This window comes from Mus caroli, unplaced genomic scaffold, assembly GCF_978045245.1.
Source record: "Mus caroli unplaced genomic scaffold, Mus_caroli_1 scaffold_12, whole genome shotgun sequence".
NCBI lineage: Eukaryota > Metazoa > Chordata > Mammalia > Rodentia > Muridae > Mus > Mus caroli.
The window spans coordinates 50,871,230-50,895,499 of record NW_028227267.1 but is presented as its reverse complement, the minus strand read 5'-3'; the positions used below and the strand labels follow the sequence as shown (position 1 = coordinate 50,895,499).

At 45.2% G+C, this 24,270-nt stretch overlaps 2 protein-coding genes across 2 annotated transcripts in view; one reads left to right on the top strand and one right to left on the bottom strand.

Moving 5' to 3' along the window:
* The window catches only part of Rnf212b (ring finger protein 212B), a 71,737-nt gene extending 50,929 nt beyond the window's left edge, over nucleotides 1-20,808 (bottom strand). Inside the window, exons 1-2 of the mRNA XM_029469303.2 lie at nucleotides 20,648-20,808; nucleotides 19,737-19,847 (exon numbers count right to left, since the gene is read on the bottom strand). The gene's annotated coding sequence lies outside the window, so the exon portion shown is untranslated. The remainder of the gene's footprint in view (nucleotides 1-19,736; nucleotides 19,848-20,647) is intronic.
* A 1,409-nt stretch (nucleotides 20,809-22,217) lies between these two features.
* Nucleotides 22,218-24,270, top strand: part of Slc7a8 (solute carrier family 7 member 8) — a 61,654-nt gene continuing 59,601 nt past the window's right edge. Inside the window, exon 1 of the mRNA XM_085828641.1 lies at nucleotides 22,218-23,034. Within this exon, the coding sequence (XP_085684767.1) occupies nucleotides 22,887-23,034 (148 nt within the window). The 5' untranslated portion in view covers nucleotides 22,218-22,886. The remainder of the gene's footprint in view (nucleotides 23,035-24,270) is intronic.

Below are 24,270 nucleotides of genomic sequence, written 5' to 3'. Positions count from 1 at the left end.
CATATCAATCATTAATTAAGAAACTGCTCCAAAGATTTGCCAGTCTGATAGAGGCATTTTTCTCAATTGATGTTCCCTCTTCACAGATGACACTAACTTGTGTCAAGTAGACACAAAACACCAACCTGCAAAGTCAAATAGTATACAAGAAGTTATTTCAACTTCCCTGTATATGTTGAAGCTTTCTTTGTGTCCTGACTATGATGTTTTAGAGGAAGTCCCACAGAGTGCTGAGAAGAATGTGCATCCCACAGTCTGTGGGACGTTCTATTGATGTCTGTTAGGTGAATTTGCTCTATGGTTGTTAAACTTGTCCTGATGACCCGTCTATTGCTGAGAATGGGATCTTGAAGTCATCCACTACTGCTGTGCTGGGGCCAATCTACGGTTTTACATCTAGGAGTATCTATGATGTTGGCTGAAATCATGTTTGGTAAGCTTATGTATTTACTTGTAATTCCCTCTTGATTGATTGTTTCCTTAATTGATGTGAAATGCACCTGCCCCCTTATATCTTCTGGATAGTTGGCTTTGAGGTCTATTCTGTCAGATATCAGAAAAGCAATTGCTGCTTGTTTCCTAGATCTACTTGTTTGGATCCTTTTCCATCCTTCTGTCCTAAAGGACTGCGTCTATCTTTAATGGTGAAATGTGTTTCTTAAATGCAGCCAATATCTGTATCCTGTTTTTAATCCACTCTGCTGGTCTATGTATTCAAGGAAAAGGTGTGGATTTATTTTTATTTTATGTGTGTGAATATTTTGCCTGAATGTATGTTTGTGTATCATATGTGTGCCCAGTGCCAATAGTGGTCAGAAAAGGACGTCAAATCTTCTGAGGCTGAACTTATGGATGGTTGGGAGCTGCTATTTGGGTGACTGGAATCAAATCCATGTCCTCTTCAAAAGTCACAAGTACTCTCAACCAGTGAGCCATTTCTCCAGGTCCCTAATCTGTCTTTTGATTGAGGAAATTGAGACTATTAACCCAGGACTCAAAGGGAGGGACCTTAGATGAAACACCCGATAGTAGGGAGAGGGAACTTATAGAGCCCACCTTCAGCAGGAAGACAGGACATCAAGTGAGGGAGGGGTTGCCATTCCACAGTCACATCTCTGACCCATAATTGTTCCTGTATGAAAGAATTACAAGGATGGAAATGGAGAGGAGCCTGAGGAAAAGAAGGTCCAGCGACAGGCCCAAAGTGGGATCCAGCTCAAGGGGAGGTCCCAAGGCCTGACACTATTACTGAGGCTATGGAGCACTCACAAAAAGGCATCTATCATGACTGCCCTCCAAAAAAACCAACAAGCAACTGAATGAATCAGATGCAGATATTTGCACCCAGCCAATGGACAGAAGGATGCTGCCCATAATAGCCAGCGGCAGCATGAACTATGGACAGACACACAGCCTCAGGTGACAGCACACACCAACCAACCACATCAACATGGCCTCTGGTAGCAAAACGGACCACAGACACCAACTTGGTTTCAGGTGGCAGCACAGACTACCTGTGGTGTTCTGAGTTATGCACTGCAGGAGGAGTTTAGGCTTCTCAAGCAGCAGGGAGATCAAGATTGAGCCCTGACAGCTTCCTAGAAGCTCATTATATTGTTACACGAAAGGCACTTTTTTTTTTAACAAGTCAGTTTCTGCATAACATAACCTCTTATCTGATCTAGAGTGTGTCTTGAAGGAACCATTGGCTAAGCAAGTCTCAGCCATACAAGACTTCCTGGTTTGCCTGGAAAGTCTTGAGACTAAGTTATGCAAAGGCTCTGAGAATCCTTCAAAGGAAAAAGCCCATAAAATCTCAGATAACAATCACTGAGGCAAAGCTACTTCAAAGCCTAAGCAGCATTACTATGGAATTCAGGCCAGATATAAATAGATCTGCTAAAAATCTGCTGCTCCACCGACATCCACACGGCCTCCAGGGGGCAGCGTAGAGCATGGACCTCAACATGGCTTTCCCGTGGCAGCAGAAACCAACATGGCCTCCAGGGGCAGCATGAACCATGGAGGTCTTTCAAGGATGCCCAATCCAGGAAATGAACTAGTCTCCATCTTAGACATCCTGAGATTGCTCAGAGCCAGGGCTTTTGGGCATCTGGGCAGTTTGTTTGTGTGTAAAACCTGGGCAAGATCCCGTTGCTGCAGGCCACCCCGAAGGCCCTATTCAACAAGGACATGCTCCCTGGTCCACTGGAGCCTTGCTCCCACACCAGCGCTGCCAGAGTCCTTCAACCATAGCCCAGAAAACATGGAACTGGGTCATCCCAGTGTGGTGGTTTGAATGAGAATGCCCCCCCCCCATAGGCTCATATGCTTGGTCCTCAGTGCAACTGTTTGAAAAGATTAGGAGGTGTGGCCTTGGAGTAGGTATGACCTTGTTGGGGGATGTGTGTCATTAGAGGTGGGCTTTGAGGTTTTAAAATCCCATACCATGCCCCCTTACACATACACATCTGCCTGGTGTCAGCAGATCGGAATGTAGAGCTCCCAGCTATTGCTCCAGCATCATGTCTGTCTGCTTCCCACCATGATCATGGGCTAACACTCTGAAATTGTAAGCAATCCCCAGTTAAATGCTTCATTTTATGAGTTGCCTTGATCCTGTTGTCTCCTCATAGCAGTAAAACAGTAACTAAGACACCCAGCTTCCACGTTCCCACGTGGAAAGGGTTTTTGTGAGGTTTTGTAGCTGCAGAACAAAGAAAGCTATATGTCAGAAGCCATGTAAGGAAGGCTATGGCAAGCGAGTTTTCTGGAGATGGCCTACCATACTGCATGCTGCAACAGGTGAGCTCTGAGATGCAGTGTCCTCAAGAGACTTCATCCCAGGATTGCTTCTTGCTGATGGCATGCTTTTCCTATCACTATTATACAGCCTGATGGTTCCTGGGCATCAACAGTGATAGTGATTGGGCAGATTTCCTGCAGAATCAATTTGAAGATGTACTTTCATATAGTAGTGCTGTGTAGACGAATTGATGATTTCATAATTCCTGATAATGATTTTATAGAATTCTTAAACTGATACAAGTAATCTCAAGTCCCGTATAGAATAAAAGCTGCAAACAGAGCTCTGTAAACCTTTGCTGTCACGGGCTAATTGCACTAGGAAGGGAAAGCTGGCTTAGAACAAATTTATGATAAAGGAAAACATTCCTTCTAGGTTAAGAACAAGGTCACTATCTGGTAACTAAAGTTCATAAACCGGGAATGGGCAATTTATTGTAGGTGCAAGGATAGAAAATAAATGATTGACTGGTCCACCTATACAAGACCTCAAAATAATGAGACACAAGGCAGATGATTGTCTCTGGACAAAACTGTGCTAACTTATAACATAAAAATTACTGGTTTAAGTTTAGAATGAACTTTTAGACCTAGTAACAGACAATGAGTGTTTACTCACGTACTAGTCTTATGGAAAGACATGTAAACAATTCTTCTGTAACTCCTTAAGATTTATGATATGAACGATTGCCTTAAAGTTATTATAAACTTAAGGAATGTAAAAGCGCTTAGAAAACCTTGTGCTCAATTATCCTGAGAAAGTATAAATACTAAGAACAGCAATAAAGAGGCTAGTTAGTCATTCTTTACTTAATCTAATATGTATGTGTCTCTATATGTGTCTTTCTTTCCTTCTTTTTTTTTCTTTCCTCTCTGGCTCACAAAGCATTAAGGCTCCAAGCCTCTCACCTAGCCATCCAGAGGCCTGAGTCAAAGAGAAAAGAACCAAAGTAATTAGGGTTTTTCCCCACTGCTGCAATCAACAGGAGGTAAATTGTCAGAAGCCAACAGCTTTTGGTCACAGAATAGCAAAGAGTTAAATCACCAGAAGCCGGGACAACTTCTGGCCCCCAGAACAGTCAGACAGAGGTTACGAGGCCAGAGGTTATCAGCCTTTTGCCTTCATCCAACACTATGTCCCACCTCAGTACCTGAATGCCAGGACTGACCGCCAGCAGTTAAAATTCAAATCAATTTTAAAATACATTTGTGAGTACATCAGAGAGGCAATTACAGCAGGCAGGGGAATCTCTCCTGTGGGCCTCAGATGCGTGCTGATGCTATTCTTAGCTCTTCTGCTGGTGGAGAACAGGGTCTTGTGAAGTTAAAAGATCCCAAAGTAGAAATGAGTCTTTTTCAAAAGTTAAAAATGCTTCTATCAGATCTTATTTTCTATTTTTAACACATTGGAGTGACAGGGGCAGGGGGAAAAAAAGGATTCCAAAGGTTTTTAATCAGTTTACCAGGATGTTAAGGTGGCTATAGAAGTGGGCAAGGAATGGCTCTCTAAGAAGTTAAAGATAGTCCAAAAGAAACAGTAATTAGGCTACTAAATGAGCAATGTTCCAGGCTCAGCAATGTCACAGGCCTAGCACCAGGTCACTACAAAGGTGCACAGAAGGAGATGAAGCGTCTGGGTGCTCATGAGCTTCGGATTTTCCTAGTAGCAACTTGTAGAATTTCCTTATGACATTTAAAGACTGTTCTGTACAGGTATTCGTGCACGCCACGGTGAGAGAGGCTGGAGGGCGACATGCAGGAGTGGGGATTGCTTCTCAACTTGTAGAATTCAGCTCTCTCTATTCGCCATGTGGGTTCCAGGGCTCCAGCTAAGTCTGGTGGCCTCCATAGCCTCTCCAGTGGTAATTTTAAGCTGGCCCCCCACATCATAAGTGGAGAGGAGTAATGTTATCTAAATACAAGAGGGATACTGTATTTCCTTCAGAAAGCCCCTGACCAATGAGGGATGTAAATATATGTGCAATTCACATGCATTATAAAGCAGAATCTTGTATAACTTCATAAACAGCCATAAATTCATCCAGTCTACAACTATTGCAAAGCATCTACTTTATGTGCCAATCGCGTGTGGTAACCAATGCAGCTCTCATCATAGGAACATCTCAACGTATCAAGAAAGGAGGGATTGGAAATATTTCTATCTTAGAGATAAAAATATGACCGTTAAGTATGGACACCAAAGACAAAAGCATCAGGAGCTATAAATGTGTATAACATGGAAAGACTCCCTCAAGAAAGTACAGCATCATTGGAGGGAAAGAGACAAGACAGATTGGAGTCATTTGGGCAGCTTTCCCAGAGGAACGGGATTTGGGTAGAGATGTTGTTCTGGGTTTTTTGTTTTGTTTTGTTTTGTTCTTGTGTTGGGGGTGCTGCATGCAGTAGGTATGGCAGTCAGAGGATGAGCTGCCAAAGTGAATTCTCTGCTTCTATTATATGGATCTCAGGGTGGAACATGGGTTGTCAGGCTCGGTGGCCTTCTTTTATAGTTTTTGTTTGTTTCTTTTTAAATTATAATTATTTTACATTTTATGTTTGTTCCATTCATCTTTTTCATGGATCGAGTTGCAGATATGCCACTCTTGAGGGAGTCTGTTGTCTTATTCCATCCTGGGTGTTCCAAGGTCTAACTTAGGTCTCTGTGTGTGTGTGTGTGTGTGTGTGTGTGTGTGTGTGTGTAAAGGGATGGGAGTGGGTCTTGTGTCACAGAGGTCAGAGGATACCTTTGTGAAGTCAGCATTGCCCTTTACACAGGAGTGGGGTACTGAACTAAGTTTACATGGCTTGCACACAGATTGCTCTTAGCAGCTGAGCAAACTCACTGGCCTCTTGTTTATTTATTCTGAGACAAGCTCTTGCTCTGTAACCCAGGTTGGCCTCGAACTTGCAATCCTCCTATCTCTACTTCCCAAATCCTGGGATTCGGGCATGTTTCACCATGCCCAGTTTCAAAGGAGTATTTGAATGGATCTTAAATAAGGCAAAAGTTTATACAGCAGCAATAGGGAGAGGCACATGTCAGGCAGAAGAGAAACACCAATTTGGCCTTAACATAGGGAAAATTTATGTTGGTTCAGGGTTGCTGAAGGGATCAAAGGCAGGGATATCAAGAGGAGTGATGGAAGAAAGGTGCTATGGAACAGCTTTGGAGAGTGAGCCCGGTGTCTCTGTATGGAAGTTCGGACTTTATTTTCTAAGCTGGTGGCTTCCTCAAGCAGTAGGTGGGTCCACTGAAATAACACACCCTGGGGAATGCTGTGGTGAGATGACAGTGAGGGCGCTGTGGGAGAGGGTGTGCCTCAGCCTTTTCTGGGCTAAGTCAAGTTTGCATTTTGTTTCTTAATTCCATTTATTTTCGCCGGGCAGTGGTGGCGCATGCCTTTAATCCCAGCACTTGGGAGGCAGAGGCAGGCGGATTTCTGAGTTCAAGGCCAGCCTGGTCTACAGAGTGAGCTCCAGGACAGCCAGGACTACCCAGAGAAACCTGTCTCGAAAAAACAAACTAACAAAAAAAAAAAAAACATTTATTTTCAACTGGTTTGTTAAAAAGAAAAGAATAGGAGAGGGGAGGGGAGGGGAGGGGAGGGGAGGGGAGGGGAGGGGAGGGGAGGGGAGGGGAGGGGAGGGGAGGGGAGGGGAGGAAAGAGAAAAGAAAATGAGTATCATGTGATGATTTAAACTAATGTTTAAATCTGGTTAACCTGTGTCTCTTCAAATAGCTCTCATTTCCTCTTGGTTTGGGCGGGGAGGGAGCGGGGACGAGGGTGTTGTTGTTGTTTTGAGACAAAATCTCATATAGTCCAGGCTGCCCTCAAACTCATTTGTAGCCTTGAAAGGTGCCTCTAACTCTGGTTCAGGCACATACCGCCACACCCAGCTTTTATTTCTTTATTGTGGAAACTTTAAATTTTTCTACCTTTTGCAGGCAATCACCCACCCCGCCTCATTCCTGAAAGAGATTATGTTCAGGACAGATCTTATTCTACTGTCCACTTCAGAGGTTCGAGATGCACAGCGCATCTTGTCCGCTGTGGTCACTTTAGTCAGGCGCTCACCGGGCACCTTATTCCCATTGGCTGTGATGTGCTGCCCACCAATCCACAGGCAGCTCTCATGTTTATGTCTGCAGCTTTTGTCCCTCCCAATTCTAGTCTGTTTTTTTTTTTTTTTTAATCATTTTCTGGCAGATAAATATCTAGCATTAAATCCCCCTGTGATTGTGTTGCTCGCCCGACCAGCCTGAGGAGACACTGCTTTTTTCCATGGGGAGCCACCACGGAAGGCTTTGGAGCAGGACAGAGGCATGATTGACCCCATGATTCATAAAACGTTAGTCTGGGAACCGAACGAAGGCTTCAGGGCAATGAGATAGATGACAAGTTCCTGCAGGACAGGAGACAGGTGAGTTCTTAGACTTAGGGCAGCTTTGGGACAGGGAGAAGATGGTGACAGGACAGTTCTCAGAGGTAGAATCAGCAAGGTGTGGTCGTGAATGAAGACATGGTACTAAAAGGGGCAGTGTGTATGTGTGTGTGTGTGTGTGTGTGTGTGTGTGTGTGCGTATGATGGTATTAGATTTCTGTTACTGTGAAGTAACACCATGAACAAGGCAATGTATAGATGAAAGAGCTGATTTGGGCCCACGGTCCCTGCAGGATAAGAGTTCATCACCATCACGGTACAGGAAGCCTGGCAGCAGACAGGCAGGCGTGGCCATTGGAGCAGCAAACTATAGACTGGAACTCACATCTCAGACCAGAAGCAGGAGGCAGAGAGAGAAAACTAGAACTGCTTATGTCTCTAAAACCTGAAAGCCCACCCCCAGGAACATATTTCCTCCAGCAAGACCACACCTCCTAAACCTACCCAAAATAATGCCAGTGACTAGGGCCCGACAGTTGAGACATCTGAACCTAGAGGAGAGAGGAGACACTCTCAGTCATAAGAAGGTGATAAAAAGCGTGAACGCTGCTGTAGCTGTGGCTGGAAGCAGAGACCACGCAAGGGGAGGCAGGCGGAGAGGGGTTTCTTTCCCTTAATGTTTGTTATCTTTTGTTTTCTTGCCTTTCTGCTTTGTTTTAGGTGTGTGTGTGTGTGTGTGTGTGTGTACAAGATTGAGGAAGTCAGGGGACAACCTCAGCTGCTATTCTTTCCATCTTGTTTGCTTTCTTTTTGTTTCCTTCTTAAAGGAGGTCCCTAACTGGCTTGGGTTTTGCCAACTCTGCTAGGCTGACTGACCAGTGGGTCTCAGAGCCCTTCCGTTTCTGCCTTCCCAGTGCTGTGATTCCAAGTGCCACCATGCTTGTCCTTGTACTCAGGTCCTCATGCATGCACAGCAGGTATGTGACAGACTAGCTATCTTCCCAGCCTCTTTGTTTGTTTGTTTGTTTGTTTGAGACAGAGTCTTGTCTTATAATCCAGGTTGGGCTTGAACTCATGATCTTCCTGCTTCAGCCTCTTAAGTGTTGAAATTCCAGGTTTATTCCACCACACCCACCAGGAATGTGCTTCTTGACTCAATGACTGAAACGATACTTTTGATCTTGAGTGGGCCCTACGGGCCCATGCTTTTTAAGTTGTTCCTAGCCTGTGGCACTATTGGTAGGGGATATCCTTTTAGGAGATGGAGCCCAGTGGAAGGGAGTTAGATCCCTTGGCAGGGGTAGAGGCTGCCATTAAAGAGAATGTTGGAACCCTGGCTTCCACCCCTTCCCAGATACCACAAAATAGGAAGCTTTGCTCCACCACTTGCCACGATGGTGTGTGGTCTCAGCACAGGACAATGACAACAGAGCCAAGGAGCCATGGAGGGAAGCCTCTGAAACACAGCCTGGCTCCCTTACATTAGCTCCTTCCGGGATTCATTTACAGTGACCGACACCCACCCTCCTAACGCAGCTCGAGGACCTGGGCTCTGTGCTGGATCCTGTGTTTTCAATCTAAGCCCATTTTCTGGGCAATAATTACCACTTCTGTGCTAGCTAATAACTGTCAAAGTAGCCGGCGTTTTCCTTCTGGGGATGGATATTCATATATCCAATTGTCTAGCAAGCATTGTGAACACTTACAGAACCCATGTTTATTCATTCAGCAACTTTGCTTTCAGAATTATTTTTACTTTGTGTGGATGAGTGTTTGCCGGCCTATACATGTGTGCACCATGTGCACCATGCTCACAGAGGTCAGAAGAGGGCATTCAGCCCTCTGGGACAGGAGTCGGGATGGTTGAGCACCGTGTAGGTGCTAAAACTGAACCCAGGTCCTCTACAAGAGCAGCGAGTACTCATAACCACTGAGCCTTCTCCAGCTCTCATTCAGGAACACTTAGTTGCATGTCAGGTTTGTCCCAATCACTGTTAGACTATGGGGACATAAGTGAGCAAACTGGATCATCATCCTTGCAGTTGTGCCTTCTAGTGAAGTCACTGTTAGTCACACAATCACTGTAGTTAGTGAGATGGTAGGTATATAATGTATAGTGTATAGTGTATTTGTAATTACATATACTATAAATATTGCATAACTACTGTATGTTGCAGGTGACTATCTTGAAACAAAGACTACAACCAAGGGCCAGGAATGGGGACGGGAGCAAGATTCTCTGGGGCGGTAACAAGAAACACTTGCATCATATCTGAAGGACGAATCACAGAGAAGTACACTAAACGGAAAGAGAAACCTTCAGACAGAGGGATAAGAACAGACCAAAGCCCTTGGCTGGTGCCTCTGAGGACAGCAAGGAAGCTGGTACGGCCCGGTCATGGCGAGCCGTGCTGTGATAGCCAATGACCTTGGATGTCAGCAATGCTCGAGCCTTTTGACACTGACATTCATGACCTAGAGTCAAGAATGAGAAGAGGGGTCTGGAAAGGGACCTCATGGGATGACAATAAACAGATTTATTACAAAGGAGAAAGTGGGTCGGGTGATTGGCAGCTCTAGCCCAAAAGACAGTTTGCAGGAGCCAAGAGTAGAACTCACTGGGGAAACATTTACCTAGATGGACAGGCCTCCAGGCTCACTGTGGGAAGGGAAGGGAAGGGAAGAGGAGAGGAGACTAAAGAGGAAGAGAGGAGGGGAGGGGAGGGGAGGGAGGGGAAGAGATGAACATTAGTTACTTTCCTGTTGCTGTGATAAAAGACCGTGACCAAAGACAGAGTAAAGAAAAGAGATAAAGTAAGAGTTTATCGCCGGGCGGTGGTGGCGCACGCCTTTAATCCCAGCACTTGGGAGGCAGAGGCAGGTGGATTTCTGAGTTCGAGGCCAGCCTGGTCTACAAAGTGAGTTCCAGGACAGCCAGAGCTATACAGAGAAACCCTGTCTCGAAAAAACCAAAAAAAAAAAAAAAAAAAGAGTTTATCTGGGTTTGTGGTTCCAGAGGGTGAGAGTCCACAATGGCCAGGCATCCTTTACGTTTATCTCAGAGACTGATTGGCTAATCAGGTTTTATATACAGTGTTTTCGCTGTCTGTTAACATCCAGGCATTTCAGTACTAGCTTAATCATTACTTAGTTCGGCTCTCAGATTTCCAAATGTGTCTTCGAGTCTTTTAAAGAAGATGTTCATCTCTAGACTAACTGTGATCCAAAGACCTGTGGTTAGCGTGTGTTTTCTGGTCTTGAAATGTCTAAGGACTGTGTCACAGTGGTGGAACCATAGGCTTAGCAGGCACAACCCTCAAGTGGCAGAGCACAGAGATAGAAAACATCCTGTCATGTGACCCAGTGGCCGGAATTACTTATAAACTTTCCATGCACACTTAGAAACAGTGTATAGTCTCTCCTTTTTACATGTATTCATTCACTGGGGGGAGCCACCATGACACTTGTGAGGAGGACTGGGGACAGCTTTCAGGAGTCAGTTCTCCTTCCAGCCTGGGTTTCAGGGATGGGACTTGGGTCACCAGGCTTGTACAACAATTGCTTTCATCCATTTGATGATCCCGTTGGGCCCAGTCAGCTACATCTAGTTTTCCGAAATGAAGGTTATTTTCCTAACTGGACATGGCTGCACACATTGTAAACCCAGGAGTCAGGAGCCTGAGACAAGGATTATGTGAGTTTGAGGCCAGCCTGTCTCTAGAAAACAAACTTATCTTCCTTCAGAATCTTGGAGTCATTGCTCTGTTCAAACATTTAGTTTTCTGTGGAGAAGGGCATTACCATCCTAACTCATGAGTCTTTCAATATATGAGTTGTTTCTCCTTATCTGCAAGGGATGCATCTTCAGATATCCCCAAGGATGCCTAAAACCACAGATAACACAGAGCCCAAGACATACTGTGATTTCCTACAATCCATCCCTAAGGTTAAGTGTAGTGTATAAGTTAGACATAGCAATTAACAGCTAGTAATAAAATGGAACAATTATGGCTTAATACTACAGACAGGGCTATGTGAACATGGTCTCTCTTGGAGCATCTTAGAGCACTGAACTTGCCCTTCTTGGCTGGGGACTCATACACAACCTTTATATCCGCAGGGCCTTTCCTTCAGTCCTCAGTGTTATGCACACCCTACCCCAGGTCTATGATCCCAGCACTTAGGCTGAGACAGTAAAACCGTGAGTCTGAAACCCTGATCTCAAAAAATACAAGACAACTAGGTTTGTAGTTGAATGGTATATAGTCTGTCAGGCAATCATAAGGTACTGGATCAAACCCCAACACTGTAAATAATACACACACACACACACAGGCACATGCACACGCACACACACAAACATGTGCCCACACATGCACACTGCACATTCATGCACACACAAGCAAGAAATTACTACAAGAAGTTCTTATGATACAGGAAAAAGGGGCCTGCTTTTCCAGGTCTTTCTCATCCTGGGAGCTCAATCTGCTGCCCCAGCCCAGACACTAATTTCTTCTGTCCCAGGCACTTCACTTCTCTGTGTCCCCTGCACTGCTTCGTTTGTTTAACGGCCTCTATTTCCTTTGCTCCTTCCGGTCAGATATTCACTAATGAGTCCTCTGATTTTCATCTCTTTTCTGTCTTCTTTCTGTGTTCTTAGACTGGCGATGAAACACAGGGTCTCTCTCTAACTCTAGGTAAGCCTTCTACTGCAGAGGAATTTTCTCAGTCGAGGATTTCTCTTCCCATGTTTGTACACTAATCAGAGAAGGACCTGTTGGGGCTGGTTTGTTTGTGGCTTTGTTGTGTGTTTTGTTTTCAGGGCAGAGACAGGTTTTTTGATATACTGCAAGGAGTGGAGGACTAACTAGAGCGCGGCTCTCAGCCCCCATTTCTGTTTTCTGGTAGCAACGTGTCTGACCCTTGGGAGTGCATCAGTTGTAATCTGGGGAACTTTTCTTCAGCCCCTTGCATCATCTGCTTGCTATGGTCTGTGGCTTTCACGTGAAGGCATCCTCAAAGCCTGTGTGCATCCTTTGGTGTGGAGACAAAGCTATCCAGAGACCCCAGGAGAAAAGGAAAAGATTTGAAGTGCTTGCTGCTAAGTCCCTTCAGGTCAGCAAGGGCAGCAGATCTTTGCTTGGCATAGATCTATCCCTAACGTCCAGCGGCCAGGCAGTACTCATCAGGCACAGCCTTGTACCTGTAATCCAATTTGTACCAGGGCGTTTTATTCTACTAGTCTGGTAAACTGTATAGTATTAGGCATCTTCTAAAGGACTGTATTGCCTTGCCATGGGTTTTATACTCTACATCAGAGGAAGGTTTGGCAAAGGCTCTAAGTGATGGCACCACACATTTTCACCTACTGAGGGAACTGTATTTTCTTCCTAACTTTCTACATGTTTCTGTTAGACGACGTGACCTCTAATTATTGTGATTTGGTAAAAAGAAAAAAAGAAACAAGCAAGATTAAATAAAGTTATGTTTTCTTTTGGGTTTTGAAGGGTTGTTGGTTTGTTTGGGGGGGTTGGGTTTTTTTGTTTAGCTTGGTTGGGTTGGATTATTGTTGTTGTTGTTGTTGTTTTGGTTTTTTGAGACAAGGTTTCTCTGTGTGTTCCTGGCTGTCCTGGAATTGACTCTGTAGACCAGGCTGGCTTGAACTCAAAGATCTGCCTGCCTCTGCCTTCTGAGTGCTGGGATTAAAGACGTGCACCACCACTACCCAGCCTAAAGTTATGCTTTTAAAAACAGGCTGGCCCATACCTGTAGCCCCAGATAAAGTAGGCAGTTGAGGCAGGAGACTCACCTTAGTCTGAGGCCAGCTGGTCATCTGGCCACTAGAATTTAGACTACCAATGACTGGCAATACATGATTGAAATTTATCTTGAAAATATACCTTTTACTATTCCAATTGAGTGTCTAGGCAATAAATATTTTTGGTTATTTGTTTGTGGTCCTAGGGTTTATTCTTCTTTGCTATACAAGCCCTCTACAGCCAAGCTATACCTCACATCCTACAATAAACACAGACTAACAGTGAGCCTGAGCCAGAGTCAGACCCTGCAGGGACCAAACAGAGAGGGCAGTGTAGTGAACCCCTGCTGTCTGTCATCCAGCTTAAAGATGGAAATGCAGTCTTCCACTAGTGACTTCGCCCTCCATATTATTTATGAGCAAATCTAAGACAGCAGCTTATTTCAGCCTTAAATGTATCAGCATCTATCTAAGATATTCTCTCACAACAATCACATCATCATGGCCACACCTGGACAGTAGCAACTTTAATATCTGGGTCTTACATTCTGTTAAACAAAAACTACATTGTTTGGCACTAAAGTGCCTGAACTGAGCCCTGGCAGGCCAGGCTAAAATTCAAAATGAAATAACTCGTCACTATACCACCAAAATTACAGTATTTATCTGGCTGTCTGGGAAACCAAGATGAGGGAGATAGAGGCCACATTTTCCAATTTCCAAAGCTGCCAGACTCAGCGTTGTGATCATAAAGTCCCCTCTGCTCTAACCTCAGACAAAGAAGTCACTTGAAATCTGCTAGTGTCAGCTGGCAGGTTCCTTTCCCGTTACTCCACCTCCCTATCTCCTCCTCACTAGAAAAAAAAAATCACTTTGTTATGGCTGGCTTTATTTGTGTTTTTGATCTTGTCAACCCTTTCTTGTCTGCAAAACCAACATCTTCAGGGATGGGTGGGTTCTGCTCAGTGGGGGGGCGCTTGCTAGAGCCAAGGGCCTGGGTTTGATCCTCTGAACAACACCAAGAAAAGCAAAGGAAAACAAACAAATATATATATATATATATATATATATATATATATCACAAATCATCATATAAAGCATTGCCATAATTTGGAATGGATCATAAAGGAAATGATGATGTCAAATTTAATTATTTTGTTCTCTAGTGGTTCCAATAAGGACTAATAATGAACACACAAGCAGGCAATACAGCAGTGGTAGGAAATGATTGTAAAAACAGGGTGTAGCCAAGCACGGTAGCCTATTTCAGTAATTCCAACACTACTCTTAGGAAGCTGAGTGAGGCAGGAGGATAGTGAGTTTGAAAGCCACCTGGCTTCGAGGCCAGCCTGGTCTACAGAGTGAGTTCCAGGACAGCCAGGACTATACAAAGAAACCCTGTCTCGAAAAATGAAAAGAAGAAGAAGAAGAAGAAGAAGAAGAAGAAGAAGAAGAAGAAGAAGAAGAAGAAGAAGAAGAAGAAGAAGAAGAAGAAGAAGAAGAAGAAAAAGAAGAAAACACCAAGGTCTGGGTGACAGACTAGAGTGACTTTGTTGGGGTATGTAGTCTCAGGGGAGCAGGATAATCCTTCAGTGGCAGCTACAGAAAGGATGTCCCCACCTTGGTCTCCCACTAGGCATAAGCTCCGAAAGACCAGCTGAACAGAAGAGACATTTCTGGAAGCCATGGTAAGATCTGCTTCTAGACAATAGTCAGACACCAGAAAGTTTTGATCAAAAGCCAGGCACAACCTGATTCATGATGATCAAAGGTCATTTGGTCATCCTAGCCCTCAGCAGTCTGAGGCATGAGGATTGCCAGGACCATCCTGGGCTATGCCATGAGTTCCAAACCTGTCTGAGATACAGTATGGAAACTGGTATCACAGCAAACAAACAAAATCCCAGGCTCTGGATAGAAAAGAGGTGTAGGGAAAACCGCCACGATACAGAGAGCAAATTGAAGGCTATTAGGACGGGCTGTGGATGTTGCTCAGTGGGAGAACACTTGCTCTGGGTACAACCTCCAGCACCAGAAGGGAGGGAGAGAGGGAGGAGGGAGGGAAGGAGAGAGGGAGAGAGAGAGAGAGAGAGAGAGAGAGAGAGAGAGAGAGAGAGAGAGAGAGAGAGAGAGAGAGAGAACTGAGCTGAGCAGAGCACACATGGTGGTACTGATCTGTAATCCCAGCAAATTGGAGGCTGAAGCAGGAGAATTGCAAGTCTCAGGAATACCCTATCTCAGAAAAGTGTGACGATAGCTCACCAGATGAAGACCCTCACTTCCAAGCCTGAGTTGGATCCTCAGGACCTGCAGGGTGGATAGAGAGAATCCCTACAAGTCCTTCAAGTCCTTCAATCCCTACAGTCCCTACAAGTTCTTCTCTGACCATCATATGCACATCTGGGAAGAGGGATGCTCAATTGAGAAAATTCTTCTGTAAGATTGACCTGTAGATAAAGTCTGTTTTCTTGATCAATGGTTTGATGTGGCAGGTACAACCCATAGGTGGTTGGTCCTGGGTTGTATTAAGAAGCGAGCCGAAGTCAGGCGGTGGTGCTACATGCCTTTAATCCCAATACTCAGAAGACAGAAGCAGTTGGGGCTCTGTGAGGTTGAGGCCAGCCTAGTCGGCTTAGTCCATTCCAGGACACCCAGGACTGTTACCCAGAGAAACCCTGTGGGTGTCGGGGGCAGGGGGAGCAGGTTGAACAGGCCATGAAGGAAAGCTAGCAAGCAATGTTCTTCAGTGGCCTCTGCCTCAGTTCCTGCTCCAGGTTCCTGCCTTGCGTTCCTGCCCTGACTTCCCTCAGGGATAAGCTGAAATGAACCCTTTCTTCTCCAGGTTTCCTCTGGTCATGACATGTATGACAAAACTATAAAGCAAAGTAGGACATCTATGTTGGACCATGTGGTGACCATCACAGGAACAGTTCCTGCTAGATGCTGGGGACAAACACTTTGGTATTAGGGACTTGAGCAAGAATGGAGATAAGGAAGGGAAGGCAAGAGAGTAGAGAAGTTGAGTGATACACAGAAAGGGATGTAGACTCAAAGGAAGTTCTGCATGTCTGTCTGTGAATGATAAGGTCTCTTGATGCAACCTAGGCTATCTGGAACCCACAACCCTACCACCTTCGCCTCCGGAGTGCTGCAAGATTACCCTTGTGCCACTTCATTGGCTGGTTTTGTTTTGTTTGTTTGTTTGGTTGGTTCATTTGTTTTGTCCCCCTCCCCCGCCCCCATGGGTGTGTACGGATGTGGGTGTGTTCGAGAGCATCTATGCCTGCATGCTGCATGTGTGTGGGCACCCCTGTACATGAGGTGCACGTGCACATTTGTATGTGTGCAGGTAGTGATGCAGAGTTGATGCCTGGGGTCGTCAGTCGTTCTCCATGTCACTGAGGCAGGGTCTCTGGCTGAGCGAGAAGTTTGAATCCAGCTGTTCTAGCTAAGCCGGCTTGCCCTCGGATCACCGTCCTCTGATTCCAGGGGGGGCTCAACACCTGCCCAGCTTTGACCATGACTTCTGGGAATCTGCATGCCAATGCTCACTGTTGTCAATGGGAGAGATTTGGGAGAGGAGGTGCTGGTTTAAAGAGAGGAGGCTATGACGGCAGCAGACTGCTGGGCAGTACCAAGGCCCGCCTGAGATCCAAGCTCTACAAGAAGTCTCTGTAAATCAGAGCTGGACCATATGGTCTCCTTTCCACCGTCCAAGCCCTTACCGCAATACTACATTTAGATCACGTGACAACATTTAGATCACGTGACAAGTGGGGCGTTGGTAATTGTTTTATTCCTTTATTTGTCTCAATGCGTCAGACCATTTAGCAACTCGCGCAACCATACTTCTTGAAAGTCAAGCACCCATTTCAGGAGCTCAATTACAACCGAGAAAAAAGCCAGCCTCTTGTCCTGAGGAAATGACCTTAAAACCCAAGTCTTGGCCTGGAGAGATGCTCAGAGGTTAAGAGAACTTATTGACCTTCCGGAGGGCCTGAGCTCGAATCCAAGCTCTAACAGAATGCAGACTCAGCTCCCAGCGCTCCTCTGGCAGCGCACAACCTCTTGGAACTCCACTTTCAGGGCTTACATCGCACTCTTCTGGCTTCTACGGGTACTGCATGCATGTGGTGCCCAGACTACATGCAGGCAAAACACTCAAGTGGATAAAATAAAAAGATACAGATCTTTTAAAATATTTCTTCTTTTTTTCACTTTTATTAGATATTTTCTTTATTTACATTTCAAATGTTATTGCCTTTCCTAGTTTCCCCTCAGAAAATCCCCTATCCCTTCCCCCTGTTCCCCAACCCACCCACTCCCATTCCTGGTCCTGAAAATATTTATTTCTTAATAAATTAATTGAGCCAGTGAGATGGCTCAGCCACTAAAGGGATTGCCGACAATCCAGACAACCTGAGTTTGATCCTTGGGACCCACAAAGTAGAAAAGAGACTCTAGCAAGTGTCCTCTGACCCCCACACATGCTCTACAGCACCGCCCTACCCCCCACACAAAATGAGGGAAAACAGATGAAGATTAAGGGGAAAAAATTAAAAAGAAAAGGCAAATACCAGGCAGAAGGAAAGATGAAATGAAGGTGTTCCCTCGGATGAGTAGGCCTTTTGCAGTCACCCTCTGCCTCCTGGGCATGACGCCACGTTCAAAGGAAGTTGTCTCTTCCGAAGCTTATGGGGTCCTGAGACTGTGGATGGAGAAGCCTTTGTGCTGTTACGAGGGGTAATTAACTCATGCTCTGGTGGAGAAGATGAGCCCTGACACCAGAGACAAAAAATTCCAGGAAATTATCCCTCTGTCTGCTGCACTTGGCCGGGTTCCAGAAATCCAGCCCAGCTCCGGTGAGAAAGAAACACAAACGCATTCCCTGCTCCTGTCATGTGCCCTTGACTCCTGTCCCTGCCCAGTCTGTCGTGGGGCCCTAGTAACTTATAAGGCTTTCGGCGACTCCAGTACTGAGTACATAAATATAGCGACTTCTCCCACAAGTGGTTTTTATTATGTTTGCCCAAGATAAAGAGTCATGTCATTGCAATGATTTTGTTTCGTTTTGTGGTTCTGGAGGTCAAATTCAGAGCTTTATCCACGGCGCGCAGATGCCCTAGACCTGAATTACATATGGAGTTCTTGTTTGTTGGAACAGGGTTCACCATGGAGCCAACTCTGGCCTGGAAACCCCATTCCTCCTGCCTTGGCAATCCAGTGTTGTACACCACATTGGGGAGATTCATTTGCCTTTTAAAAACACTTTCATTTTATGTGTATGGTGTTTTGCCTGCATGTATGTCTGTGCACCACATGCATGCTGTTCTTGTGGAGGCCAGCAGAGGGCGATGCATCCTCTGGAAATGGAGTTACAAGTGCTTGTGAATTGCCACACCAGAGCTAGGAACTGAGCCTTTGTTCTCTGCAAGGACTAGGGGCTGGGTTTTTTGCTTTTTTGTTTGATTTTACAGACAGGGTTCTGATGTGTATTCCAGGCTTGATTTAACACATTAAGTAGCCTAAGCTGCCTCTAGATCCCCCAGACTTAGTGTCTCTAGTACTGAGATACCCATGCTCCGCCATACCTAGTCATAGCTTTAATTTTACTTATTTACATAACCATGTATGTATTTTGAGAAAGTTTCACACTATAGCCCAGATTGTCCTGAACTGACATCAATGCTTTGGCTTCGGCCTCCTGTATGTTGGGATTATAGACCTGAGCTTTCATGCCCAGTCTGTGGGCTTATCTTTGAAGAAAGGTTCTTTCTGGCTTTGGACAGCCCTGTATAAGAAGAGCGCACAGCAAGGGTTGTGAAATGACTCAAAGGGGGGCAGTCAGGCCCTCATTAGTGACCTGACTTCACAGCTTCCTCACAAAGACCAAGAATAAAGTGCAGTTAGGTCCCGAAACAAAGCAAACCAGGAATAGAGTGGCTTGGTTGCATGCGCTGTTCTTTTGTGCTAACACATTTTATCAGCCCTTTCTCAAGGGGACAACCAGCAGGCCCACTATTGCAGTGGTGTGCCCCCACCCCTGCCTGCTCCTTTTTCAAGCAGTAGGTGTCAGCCACACACAACCTTTCTCTAAGATCATGAGTATTTGCAAGGAAATGACCCTTCCAGCAAACGTCTTTCCTTGTTAAAGGGACCAATTTCTTATTTTCAGCATGCAAAATTATGAGACCAGTCTCCAACTTACTGGAAATAGAACTGTACTAAAAGTAAGTGCTTTGAGAAATATCCAAAAAAGAGGTGTGTATAAATGCAGTGGTAAATGTCAGGAGATTAAGGCCCACGAGTCTCACTGGACAGATTAGAAGTGCCAACATCAAAAATGTCTTGAATCATTTTTAAATGTTTTAAGTTAAAAAAAAAAGTTACAATATTAACTCAAAACACACAAGGGCCCTGAGGCCAGATGATCCTGAGGCTAGCCAGGGCTGCAGAATGTGACCCTACTTCAAATCACCAGCAACAAACAGAAGACCTTGATCATAAGTCTTGGTTTCTCTCCCGGTGAAAGAAGTTATTGACAAGTAGTTATGGTGTCCTGAGAAAGCTTGGTGTGAACCAGTAACAACCTGCTTTGCCCAGGACCAAATCCAGTGTTTGAGCTCTAGGAAGACACTTCTTTAAGTCTTAGCCTAATATTTTAAAATACTGAAAATACAAGCTATGGGGAGGGGTTAGCTCAGTGGACGAGCCTTGACTGGAAAGGCTCTACATTTCAAATCAGCAACTTAAAAATAAAAAATAAATATTCAAGAATAACTGGGTCTACCTGGGCTTGGTGGCACATTCCTTCAACCCCAGCAGGGCTCTGTGAGTATCCCGTCAACTTGGTCTACATGATCAGTCCCAGGCCAGCCAGGGTTACTTAGGGAGACCCTGTCTAAAACAAACACAAACACAACAAAAATTGGCTTTGTTAGAGAGACTTGGGGCTGTGCACCTTGAATCCCAGCACTTGGGAGGCAGAGGTGGGCAGATCACTCTGAGTTCAAGGCCAGCTTTATCTATATAGTGAGGTGAAGGCCAGACCCTGGCTCAAAACTGATGGAGAGGGCGAAATGAGACATTGTTCAGGAAAGTTGTACAGCAGTGTTTAAACTCAGAAAGTAAAGTTAGGACACAGAGATGGATGAGGATCAGACCTGCGAATTGAGTAACCAAAATATAAGGAATGTCCATTAATTTTTTTCACGAATTTTTCTCGACAAATTACACCAAGACATCTTTCTTTCTTGTGATCAATACTAGCTGTATGGATTTTTGACGCAGCATTTGTGCCATGATAACGTCACCAGCCTAGAGACATAGTAAGAATGAAAGGTCCCTTTGAAGAGGGAGAGTCCATTTTCCAGATTTCATATTTCACCATCAATAAGCAGCTACAAACCACTCATAAATCCCAAGTATTAAAGAAACAAAACATCAGTTTTTAACAAGCCTCCTTTTCCCCCTTTGGTGCCACACTGTAGGCCCCCCCACCCCAAATCTGTTTGGTTCGAGATTTATAGAACTTGTAATTGTCTTTATTTTCCAACTTCTCAAATCTGGAGGCTTGCACATTGCTCTGTGTTTGCACACCTTTCTGGAGAGATCCCGAATCCATCACACACTAGCTCTGGGTCCCACACTAAGCCTGCGCCATATAAATGGAAACGACAAAGTACCACTGAAAGAACTCACATTTGAGAAGCAGAAAAGTTTTGTCCCTTGATGTTAGCAGAAGTCTTCAAATTGGATTTGCTTAATAATGAATCCATCAAATGTCCCGGGGTGCTTTCCTAAGCTTGTTAAAAAAAGACCAGAGACAATTCACCTTCCTCCATGTCCCCTCACTTCCTCCCATGGAGTCTTGTGCTATCTAGTCCACCCTTGTCTGTTCTCTCTGTTGAAAATGATTTACACGCTCCCCCACTCTCTTCTTCCTTTTTTTTTTTTTTTTTTGCTGAGGCTTTCAATCTCCTGTATCTTAGAGCAGCAGAAGGAGAAGGGGTTGAGATCTCAACCTTTGAAACCTCTTGATACTTGCTGAGTAGGGTGACCAAGGGGCAGGCGGGAAGGGAGACTACTGATTGGACTTTACCCTATCCGGAAGAGCCGTTCTAGATAGCTTAGCCAACCCCATTCCTAAAGGGCTTCACTTTTTTATTTTCTTGAAAAGCCCAAGTTTTTTTAGTGTTTTTCTAAAAAAAAAAAAAAAAAAAATGAGTGAAGCCAAATTTGCGTAATTAGTGGTCAGATTGGGGAATTTAGTTTGTCTTATTGAAACAGACTCTCACTTTGTACCTCTGGCTAGCCTTAAACTCAAAGAGATCTGCCTGCCTCTGCATCCCAAGTGCTCGGATTAAAAATGTGTGCCACCAGGCCCTTTGGAATTTTATTTTTTAGACTCATTTTTAAATCAAAAATCATTTTGTATAGACTATGTAAAAAAAAAACTTTAGTTTTTCAGCATGGTCTATAATATTGTTTCATGGTTGTTTTGTTGTTTTCTTCAAAGTACTTTACAGTTAGAAATCAACACAGTTCTTGAGGCGGAGCATCAGTTTCGAATTAAATTCTTCAGGGAAATGGGGTGCAATGTTAATATTCTTAACCATTACCATTCTTAGCATCAACACGTCTGTTTCATGATCGGTGAGGGGCTCACGACCTTCTGTCTGAAGTTCAAATAATTTGTGATAAAATATTAGGGGTCATGGGGCAGGCCAGAATCTTCCTTATCCTGCTTCGGAAAAACGTTGCAACTACCCCATATTCTTCATAATTTTATTTAGCTTTCATGACAGTCCCTAAAAGAAACTCTTCGGCTTAAAGTTCTTCCACATTGCCCACCCCCCCCCACACACACACACCAAAACCACCCCCTATTTCACGAAACAGCTTGATGGCAATATCTCTGCAGCTTTCTCGACCTTGTCCTCAAATGATCCACACCTAAACATCTTAGTACACTGGCCAGTGTATTTCTGAAGGCATTAAAAGCCCGCAGAACCGTGTGCCCTTCTAGAGCTCACAAATGCTGTGCGACCTGAGATGAAGCCTTGGCTAGTGACTTCTCCCTGCCGCCGACCCTTCCCTTGCTTCCACTAAGAAAAGAAAACAAAAAAATGTTTTAAGCCCCTTTCTCCGTGATCTTTGGGGGTAGGGGGTACTAATAATTAAATAGAAGAGGAGGGAGGAGATGCGGCTTGAGGATGGAGGAGGTGGGGGGCGGAGCCTCGGTCCGCAAATAAACGCCGCAGCCGAAAGGGAAGCACATTCGCGAGCGCAGCAGCCACCCTGCCCTCACAGATGGAGCGGTCTGCAGAGTGAGCACGGAGCTCGCTCGGAGCGGACAAGGGCGAGAAGGAAGGGGCGACCGCAGCAGGTGGAAACCTGATCCAGAGCCGGCGAGCAAGAAGAAAGTACCTGAGCACGGCTCCTCCTCCGCTCCCTCAGCTAAGAAGAACTACTTTTACCTTCATCGTAAAAGAGACTTAAGGGAAGGTGGAGGCGATCTGTTTCATTAGGAGGGCTGCAGGGAAATCCTGACCAGAGCAAGCCGCCGCCCGGTACACCGAGCAGAGCGATCCTGGGCTTCTGAAGATAAACGCTTTCCGGAGAATTCCAGCTGGAGTCGCTGGTACAGTTCTATTTTTGTGTATATATATATATATATATATATATATATATATATATATATATATATATATGTCACTTGCCTTCCATTTAAAAACACGGCCCTTGTTTGTTAGCAGTGACACGTGTGACTCTCTCTCATTTGCTGTCACTTTTAGAGGGTAGGAGCGCTCTCTGTTTCCGAAAAGGGCGTTCTAATTGGAAACTCTGTTTTTCCACGCATCTATACGTTTACACGCACGAGCGTTTAGAAAGAGACTGCTCTTTTTCGCTTTGGGTAGTCGGAACCCTACGGAGAAAGATGGAAAAGGGAGCCCGCCAGCGAAACAACACCGCGAAGAACCACCCGGGTTCTGACACCAGCCCTGAGGCCGAGGCTAGCTCGGGAGGAGGCGGAGTAGCCCTGAAGAAAGAGATCGGATTGGTCAGCGCCTGTGGTATCATTGTAGGTGAGTCCAGGTCCTTTGCGGGCCCCCGGCGCCATCCCACCCTCTCTCCGGGGGTCCCCCGAGGGACTTTAACCCCGCCAAAGCCTCAAAGGCAGCTTTGCTTTGTCTGTGACTTGTGTTGTCCACCTGCACCGGTCAAGTCGGAGCTATGGAAGTGATGTCTGTCATACATCGTTTCAGCCAAGCCAGGCTGAGATGTTCTCTCCTTAGAATAGAACAAACAAGAGTCAGGAACCATACTGGCTCTGCATTCCCAAGTATTGCCTGGGAATTTATTAGAAGTGTAACAAATTCTTTCCGGCTTGTCACTAGGCAGTTCTGATCCAGAAGAGCCTAATTCGGGCTGACACATGGATTTTTAACTAGCTTCTGTGCAGCCACCCTCTGCAGGCTGTGAATCTGCGTTTGAAGTATATTTAGTATTATGTTGTCTTATGTTATGAAGCACTGTGGTGTGTAATGCCTCGAATAGTAAAAAAAAAAAAAGTAATAAAAATGCTTTATAATCATGGTTCTTCATAGGCTGGCCCATCCTATGAAGCACTTGTGAAACAGATGTGACAGCCGAGATGTCTCAGATGAGGAAAATATGGAAGGGAGAACCAGCTGACTTGACTGTGTTCTTGAAAGGGAGTTTTCCGGTTTTTTCTGGTTGCCTAGTTTGGGGTGGGGGGGGGCACCTGTCAGTTAACACCCACAGAAGACCCTGTGAGGTTCTTAGAGGGAAGTGGGAGGTGGTAGATTGTGGGGTACAGGAGGAATTCATGGGTGAAATGTGTGCTCTGGCTTGGAAGCTCTTTAGGAGAGGAGCTGGGTGATCCAGAGAGAACCAGTATAAGTCTCGCTTCCCAAGAGCACGTGTGCAAGGCTCGGGCTTCCAGAGACAACTCCCTTGCCTGAGTAGGACACTCTTGTCTTTGCAAGGAAGTCCTGCAAATGGGTGCTGGGCAGTGGCTCATCACTGCCCTCTCTCCCAAAGGGGGCTTTGGTCTGCTATCTTTGGCGGAGGGCTTCTTCCCAGGAAAAGCACCACAAGACTCTCGGCCTCAGACGCGTCTCCGTGTTCTCTCTCTCTCTCTCTCCCGAGTTCCTTGGTGAAGGTATACTGTTTCTTGCTGCCCATAAACTAGTTTCTGTTGGTGTAACAGTGTTCCGTGAACAGCTCAGGGACATTTGGCACCAGAGAAAGAGTGACACTGGAGAACATCCTTGAAGTCCAATAAAATCAGTACAGCA